This window comes from Juglans regia, chromosome 2, assembly GCF_001411555.2.
Source record: "Juglans regia cultivar Chandler chromosome 2, Walnut 2.0, whole genome shotgun sequence".
Classification (NCBI taxonomy): Eukaryota; Viridiplantae; Streptophyta; class Magnoliopsida; order Fagales; family Juglandaceae; genus Juglans; species Juglans regia.
Genome location: NC_049902.1, coordinates 10,444,991 through 10,454,077, shown reverse-complemented (window position 1 = coordinate 10,454,077; position 9,087 = coordinate 10,444,991). Strand labels below are relative to the sequence as shown.

General features: G+C 31.8%; 1 protein-coding gene across 1 annotated transcript; it reads left to right on the top strand.

The window, feature by feature from the left end:
- Positions 1-536: 536 nt before the first annotated feature.
- Positions 537-6,859, top strand: LOC108981174 (metal tolerance protein 10-like). The gene is made up of 6 exons (XM_018952264.2): positions 537-859; positions 3,825-3,937; positions 4,287-4,532; positions 5,220-5,300; positions 5,598-5,828; positions 6,175-6,859. The coding sequence occupies exons 1-6, from the start codon at positions 658-660 to the stop codon at positions 6,517-6,519; spliced, it is 1,218 nt and encodes a 405-aa protein (XP_018807809.1). The 5' UTR covers positions 537-657; the 3' UTR covers positions 6,520-6,859.
- Positions 6,860-9,087: the final 2,228 nt, after the last annotated feature.

Below are 9,087 nucleotides of genomic sequence, written 5' to 3'. Positions count from 1 at the left end.
TTTCAATAAGTAGGATCTATTATAAATTTTTATATGATATCAGATTTATTATAATTTTTGTATAAAAACATATATATATTTTTTAAATTTTTGAAAAGAGTAGATATTTCTAAATGAAATTTGAATGTGATAGACAACTTTAACCTTCTATTCCATTTTTCGAGAACTCGATTATATAGTTAGAAGAAAGTTGACAGGATTGATTGGACGTTACGCACTGAGGTATTTCAGAATGAATAATATTATACATTATATTTTTATTTTATTTTAATTATTATTAAATAATAAATAAATATATAATAAATAATTATTTAATAATAATAAATATATTATATCTTACTTAATAAAATAAAAATAAAATAATATGATAATATAATGTATTGAATTTTTCTTTTAGAATATAAGAAAAAAATAAGAAATTCCGAATTTACGTAGGATAAATTCTAGAGTCAATACTTATTTAGTACGTACGAGGTGCATAAATTCTAGAGTCAATACTTATTTATTACTTAGGTGCGGTTGTTACAAACTTTGCATTATACGAGAAGGGTTACATGTGATTCCACAAATCCTTAAAAAGGTCGAAAGGGAAGGCCTGCTTTTCGTTTGTTGCTAGCGAGAGAGTGAGAGAGAGAGAGAGAGAGAGAGAAGAGCGTCATGGAAGAGAGCAGGAACGAAGCCATTGATGCAACGCATGGGACTGACAAAAGGGAGCCTCTTCTGTCTCCAGATGTTGAGTTGGCGTCGAGAAGCGATTCAATGTCGTGGAGACTCAATCTGCAGGAGTTCCCGGCGCTGCCAGAGAGAAGAGATGGCGATCGAGATTCCTTCATTCTCCACCGCCTTCTTCGTACACCAAGTAAGACTCCTTTACGAATCAAGAATCACGATGGTTCCTCGTTTGTTTGAGCATTATCCATGTAAATTTGATTTAAAAAAACACATCTGCTTCAAAAGGCAATCTTTAATACCTATACATATAAATATGTATGTATGTACATACGAATATTCGTGAGCTTAGAAATATATTCTAAAAATTAGGGTGAGTTTGGATGATGAAGTAAGTTGAGTTGAGTTGAGTTGAGATGATAAAATATTATTAGAATATTATTTTTTAATATTATTATTATTTTAAGATTTGAAAATTTTGAATTGTTTATTATATTTTATGTTGGAATTTGAAAAAGTTGTAATGATAAGTTGAGATGAGTTAAGAGTAATTTATGTTCCAAACGTACCTTCAATGTTTGTTTTCAAAAATGAAATGAAATGAAATTAAAATTAAAATGTTGAATAAAATAGTGTTAGAATATATATTTTTAATATTATTTTTATTTTAAAATTAAAAAAAATTAAATTATTTATTTTATTTTAAAATTTTAAAAAATTATAAAGTTAAGATGAATTGAATTGAGAAGTTTCTAAAACAATGGAGGCGGTTTGTTTGTTTGTTTCTTTTATTATTTCTTTGCAAGATTTACTCCCGCCAGCTGGTTTGATTAAAAATGTTTTTCTTATGGAAAATGCTGGAGCTCCCGCTGGAGCTCCAGTGTATTGTATAATGTGTATTTTTTAATTTTTTTTTTATATAGATGTTTTTAATGATTTTAAATATTTTTAAAAAATAAAAAAATTTATAATATTATTAAATAATACTTACTTAATCATGAAATAAAATATAAAATATTTTTTTATGATTTTTTATTTTACTTCGTGATTAAGGAAGTATTTTTAAATAATTTTTTTTTTACTTCTTGATTAAGAAAGTGTTTTTAATGATATTTTAAATTTATTTTATTTTTAAAAAAATATTAAAAAAAAAAAAAAATTATATAAAAAACAACTTAAAAAAAAAACACATACAATTTCTACTACAGCCCCCAGCGGGAGCTCCCAGCGGGAGCCCCCAGCGGGGCTGTAGCACTATCCTTTTTTTATTTTTTTATTTGGTACAATTTGGTTTTTCTTGACGACTGAGCTGACTCAAGCGAGTTACTGATCCATGTGACTCGGTTGTTTGCGTCTGGCATCTGTCAGTGTACTGTTGGCCCCGTGACACGTTTTGCATAATCGGTAGCGATATATTGTTTTTTTATCCTAGCACTAGTGGGAGGAGCGTTGGTGCTTAGCCTGAGGTGGGGATATCGTAAACTTTGTATACTTTATCACGACAAAAAGATTTGTTTTTTCCATTGAGGGAATGTCCCATAATCCGATCAATTTTACTCTGAACATGATACGTATTGGGCCATTGTTGAAGTTGTTGATGACAGAGGAACCCATATTGGAATAATAGAATACAATAAGGACCACATCAACAAGATGCGTGCACGCAAGTTACCCATTATGTACCTATTTTTGGTCCAGTTCCCCTCCCTCCACCACTTTACTAGGCCTAGGTAAGGTGGGAGATTCATTTCATTTTTAAACAACAACATTAATAATAATAATAATAATTTAATAATAATAATAATAATAATAATAATAATCCTGTTCTTTTGATGACTAGATTGGTTGAAACTTCGTGCAACCTTTTCTTTCCCAGTTTTATCTAATGGGTAGTTGTAAGATTCCACAAGAATGCCTTGTGCTTCTGATTTCCAGGATCAACAAGGGAAAAAAATGCAGTCTCATTACATTGGGGGCCTTTAACTGATACATTTATATATTAAAGTCGAGTTTCTAAGAAACCCCATTTTCTAAAGCATAAGTTTTCAGCTGGTACAATGCTTCGTTGATGTTACAGGAAGTCCCTATTCTTGTTGCAAATGACGTGTATTTGTTGTCAGGCAGTAGTTATCTTGTCAACTGCTTTGATCATCTTCTGTAGTTGCCATCAAAGTTGAGTGGTTGCATTAGTGATTTTTTATCAATTCTGAGTGATGGCTGCACATGACTTTTCAAGTTTAAGAAGGAAGCTACAGATAAGGGGATGGAAATTGTAAGGACTAGAGTTTGGTTATGGATGAAGCCTTTGGGTATTACTGACCTTAGTTTATGGCATTTAGAACCTCAAATCATTCATATGAAAGTAGACAGCTGTTTGTATGAAGACAATTTAATGACCCTTCTGATAATGGCATGCTGTTCTACAACCTGGAAAACAGTCCATGATTGGTATTCCATCCCATTTCTTCTGAAAGTAATTAACATAGCTAGCATAGTTCAATGCAACAACTTTTGGCTAGTTTACGTCCTTCAGTATGGCTGGAATGGAGCAGGATTTCTATCAAATGTGATGCTTTCAACAAGACATTTCCTGCAATATGATCCTGAAATCATTGACGCTTACAAATTGATTATTTAGGGTTGGCCAAATGTGGGGTCTTCCCATATTTGTTACTAGTTCTACAACAGCTACTCTTGTATGAATAAATAAATAAAAAGAAAAAAGATATTTTTCCCTTGAAGTATGAAGAGAATTATTCATGTTAGATGTCTATTGCGCTCTTCCATTTACCAACTGAGGCATTCTATGTGCTTTAGACTTAAGATATCTGAATGTTGGAGTCAGAAGCTTTGTGGAATAACTCCTTGCACATTTGTTTGGGATCATATAGAAAGCGACTCTAGTAAACCTGACAACTTTGAAGTTTCCCTTAGGTGTTCTGGCAAAGGCACTTCACATATTGCCTATTTCTGTTAGGTTGTTATGCTTGTAGTTCTAATATTAGAACCATTTGATGTCTTCTTATCCATTACCATAGTTACTAAGAACTTTTTTAGAAAATGAAATATCATCTAATGATGAATTTGGATGCGTCCATTCACCTTTTATCCCCTATAGTGATGACTTGACATGAAACTTGTACACTTGACCACAGGGAAACGAAACAAGGTTGCTGATTATTATAAGAAGCAAGAAAGGCTCCTTGAAGGGTTCAATGAGATGGAGACCATGACTGAAAATGGATGTTTGCCAGAAAGTCTAACAGAGGTTGGTTGTTCTGCTTGCTTTTTTTTTAACTGAACTCCCTTTATATAAGTCTTGCGATTTTTTAAGGGATTTTATTGTTAACATTCTTCTTTTCAATTGAATATTCTTTTTTGTTCAACTTGAGTATTTTGAATGCATTTCTTATAAATAAAGGAGGGCAGCTGAATTTAATTGCAGAAAAAAAAAATAATTCTATATGACAACTGTTTCTATTCACAATTTGTTTCCATGAACCTGGTTCATGAAAGTTCAAGGTTGCATCAGATACCACCCAATACCCCTAGTAAACAGAAACCATTATGGCTTTTTTTTTTTTTTTATTGTTAATCTGCAAACATGTTATTCTCAGGATGAGATGAAGCAGCTTGCAAAAAGTGAGAGGATGGCAATCCATGCATCAAACATAGCTAATGTTGTACTCTTTGCGGCAAAGCTATATGCTTCCATTGAGAGCAGATCATTGGCGGTTATTGCCTCAACCATGGATTCACTCTTAGATCTCTTGTCTGGGTTTATATTGTGGTTCACTTCACATGCCATGAGAAAACCTAACCAGTATCACTATCCAATTGGAAAGAAACGGATGCAGCCAGTTGTAAGTTCTCCGATCCTATAATTGGTTTCTGTGCTTCTGTCAATTCTTTGGATAATTTTAGCACCACAACTGAAATGTTTTCTATCTGGCCAATAGTGCAAATTCATCTTAAACTAATTAGCATGTTAAACCCAAATACTTTTTTTTAGGTAGAATTATGGTGTTAACCCCTAATACTTTCAAGATTAATGTATGTGTTTTTTATTTCCTTGATCCTTCTTGTAATCAATGGGGCAACTAAAACCTTGTGGCTATTTCAACATTTACTAGTACAAATCCTAGGGGTAAAAAGCAATAAAGAGACATGTATTTGTGTTTGAAATTACTGTAACAAAAGTGTAGAGATTTTTTCAGGCTCATGCTGTAGACGCCTCACTTCTTATCTAAATATTGGGCTTAGAGAATATTGAGGATATTAATAACTAGCTCCTATTGGCAGAAGTGGTTTAATGAGAAAATGCATTGAACAAGAAATTTCTTGTATTGATATTGGTGAAGCTCCTATACACGGCTTGCTTCAGTACATCAAGCTATGAAATAGCAACAGTGGAGTGTTAGGAATAAGATGGAGAACCAGTAAAGCACCCAAGTTATTCTAATAATTACAGCAGATACAACCAGCACTGGATTTTGCTACACTTACACCATATTGCAAGAAATCTATGCTAATTTAGTTTGAGTTTGCAGGGCATCATTGTTTTTGCATCAGTAATGGCAACTCTTGGATTACAAATACTGATAGAGTCTGTTCGACAACTCATTTCAAAGGTATGTGATTTTGATGCCACTGCTCCAATAAGTTAAAGGGTGTAGATGACAGTGGACATGGACACATATTAACCAAAGTTAGTTTTGAGAATTAGCACTCTTTCTGTCATCTCAGTGGTCTAATGTGTCAGTTATTGGTTTTTGCATAAAGAATGAGTTATGGCATAGGTTCAAGGTAACCAAATGTATGAGTTTCTAGAAAGACCAGTCTGAAATTGTTGATGGAATTTTGTGAATGATCTAAAATTTATTTATTGATAGTTTTAATATAATCTCCATTTAATGTTTTGATTACAGGCCCAGCCTGAAAGGAATCCCGAGAAGGAGAAATGGATGATTGGAATAATGGTCTGCGTAACTGTAGTGAAGTTTGTTCTCATGGTCTATTGTCGAAGATTTAAGAACGAAATTGTTAGAGCCTATGCACAAGATCATTTATTCGACGTTGTTACTAATTCAGTTGGTTTGGCCGCAGCTGTTTTGGCTATCCGTTTTTACTGGTGGATTGATCCTACTGGAGCTATTATAGTGAGTTCATACACAGCTCATTTATTTGGCTTCTTTCCTTCTTTTCCTTTACTGTAGATAATGGGTTTCAGCGACTTTCAAAGTTTCTATTTTCCTTTCTTAAATCATCACAATCATCAGTATAACCTATCTTGCATAATGAAAGATTTGTACTTCCATTTTTATCTCTTTTGTTAATAAAGTAGATTACCAGTCCTTCCCTTTAAATGGCGCTGTATAAGTGACATGAGGATGAGTTTTTGGTTTGTTTAATAAAGTAGATTACCAATCCTTCCCTTTGTTCAGAAGCATGTCTTGTACTGAAAACTTTGTTTATTTATTATGATTTCTTGAACCTGTGATGCAGATCGCTTTATATACAATGAATACTTGGACAAGGACAGTGATTGAGAATGTATGGTCACTAATCGGAAGAACAGCACCACCTGAATTTTTGGCAAAGTTAACATATCTAATATGGAATCACAATGAAGACATCAAGCACATTGATACAGTTAGAGCGTACACTTTCGGTTCTCATTATTTTGTGGAGGTTGACATAGTTTTGCCACAAGACATGCTTCTGAACAAAGCACATAATATTGGTGAGACATTGCAAGAGAAGCTTGAGCAGCTCCCTGAAGTTGAGAGAGCCTTTGTACATATAGATTTCGAGTATAGTCACAGGCCTGAACACAAGATCGCGATCTAATGGGAATGACGATGATGATGGTGGTAGTAATGATCAGATCTCAACCTTTCCACGCACCAATAAGTATCTTATTCAAGATCTGGTACGTCCTAGTTCTGCTGCAGTTTACCATCTGATGCCGGAACATCATTTATCTTGAGTTTTCCAGCTCATATATTTAATAGATTGAGCATCACTGGACAGTCTCTTATGCCAGTCCTTGAAATGCAAGCCCTTTTATTGAAAGATTTTGTATGATATGTGAGTTGAACTTCAAGATAAAACTTTGAAATCCTGTCAATAGTCAAACAAATGCAGGTTCGCTGGGCAAATACATGAGATATCACACGTTGCTATATGATGTAATCAGTTAGATGAGTAAAATTTATATGGGAAGGTATGGTTTTTGGAAGCACCTAGTGCTAGGATGCGGTGTAAAGTCTAAGTTTTACACCCTCCAAGCATAAGTTGTCACCTAATGATTATTACTAAAATCCCAAAATATGAAGTTTCAAAAACCACTAATCTTAATTATTTTTCAAATCACCTCTTGTGACTGTTTCGGTCATTTCTCAGGGTGGTATTGAGTTTCCGAAGCTAAATGTCTTTATTACAGTTTTAGAAGGAATCAAAATAGAAGGAATCACTATTTTGGCCTTGTTTCAGAATTGGGATCAGACTATGCTTAAGTTGGTTTTGAATGAGTGTTAATATTGTCTTGTCCAGAGCATTTGATCTTCTGCTCTTCTTTGCGCCTTTTTTTTGTGTGACGTGCTACATATGTAAAGTTTCATAACAAATTTGTTTGGGCAATAGCCTTGTTATTTTCTTTCTTTCAATACTTTTTCTTAATTAATTAAAGGACAAACATGATATCATGGACACCTTACACTAGTCTATTGAGCTCTATTGAGTAATGTTACATTTAATCGTAGAGTGTGCAAACGTTCCATAATCGTTTTAAAAAAGAGTGGGATCTATTATTAAAAAAATATTATTATTATTATTTTTTTCACGTGGGTCTCATATTTACTCACTTTTTCAAAGAGATTATAAAGTTTGCACACTCCACAACTGTAAATATAATTTATCTTATTTGATTCCCCGTTGTCCTGTCATGCAAACCATTGAATATCACATTTTTTTTTTTTTCAGGCATTCATGAAATATCAATAATTACATGCCTATTGTAAGGGAGAATACAAAAATAGAATAAAAAATGCCTATACGATGATATCAATCATTTCCTTATATGATGACTTGAGGAACCTCAACCTCCTTATCATTTATGAAACGCCTACTTATTTATCAATAATCCTATCCAATATATCTAACTACTGATGGATTTAATGGCTCACTTAAGCTTATAAAACTTATTCAAACTAATTGCAACTTTGAAAGCTAACAACAGTGAGATAAGAATAATTTTATATACTATACTACTATCTCATTTTCATCTCACTATATAAGATGTAACACATTTATCACTATCAGATGATTTTTTATTATCCAATAGTAATTAATATGTCACATTTTACTTAATGAGATGAAAATAAGATGAGAGTATGGTGGATAGCATTACTCGTGAGATAATTCGCATCCCTTGTTTAAGGAAAAAGTATAGTCCGTACCATTAAATTATTATAAGAGATTTTTACAATTTAAACTCTAAACTATTAAAATTGAAATAGTGCACATCCGGATTAGGATATTTGGAAATATCCATATCTGCATCTGGATTTTTAAAAACGGGTGAATACCTATTCGGGTAAAACCGGTTACAACCCGATCGGATATTCGGTTTTAGATTATAAGCAAAAACCAGTTATCCAGATTGTAACTGAGTTAATCGATCTTAACCTTTTTTTCCTCTAATTATTTCATATGCAACAAAATTTTAATAAAAAGAAAAATAGCACACTGAAAGTCTGAAACTTAAAGTGCTAAAATAAGTATACACAGATATACCCTAAAAATCTAAAAAACAAAATCTAAAAAAATCTAAAAACAGAATAAAAAAGTAGATACCTAAAAAATCTTTAATAAAAATCTAAAAAATTAATATAAAAACAGATACCTAAAAAATCTTGAAAAAACTAAAAATCTAAAAAAAAAAAACTTAAAAATATATAATCATTCTATCTTCTTTTCTTCTTCTTCTACTAGATTAGAAACCTAAAAAATAAACAATTTTTACAGACATATAATTCATTCTCTGTTTTATTCTAAAAACCAAATTCTAAAAAAGTAAAAGTATGAAAATTAAAAACTTAGAAAACAAACAAAAGATTAAAAACCAAAAAAACAAACAATTTTACAGACATATACATTTATTCTCTGTTTTAATTTAAAAACTAAAAAAGTAAGAGTGTAAAGATTAAAAACTTAAAAAACAAAAAAATTTACATACATATATAATCATCTTCAAATGTATTTATTTTAGGATCTTCAAAGATGAAACAAATAAAAGAAAGTCACATATCCAAGTTATGCAATATACAAAAAGGGCAATTCAAATTGCATAGAAAAAAAAAAAAAAACTCAATAAATCTACATGTAATCGCACCACCACCTTCATTAAGTTCATAG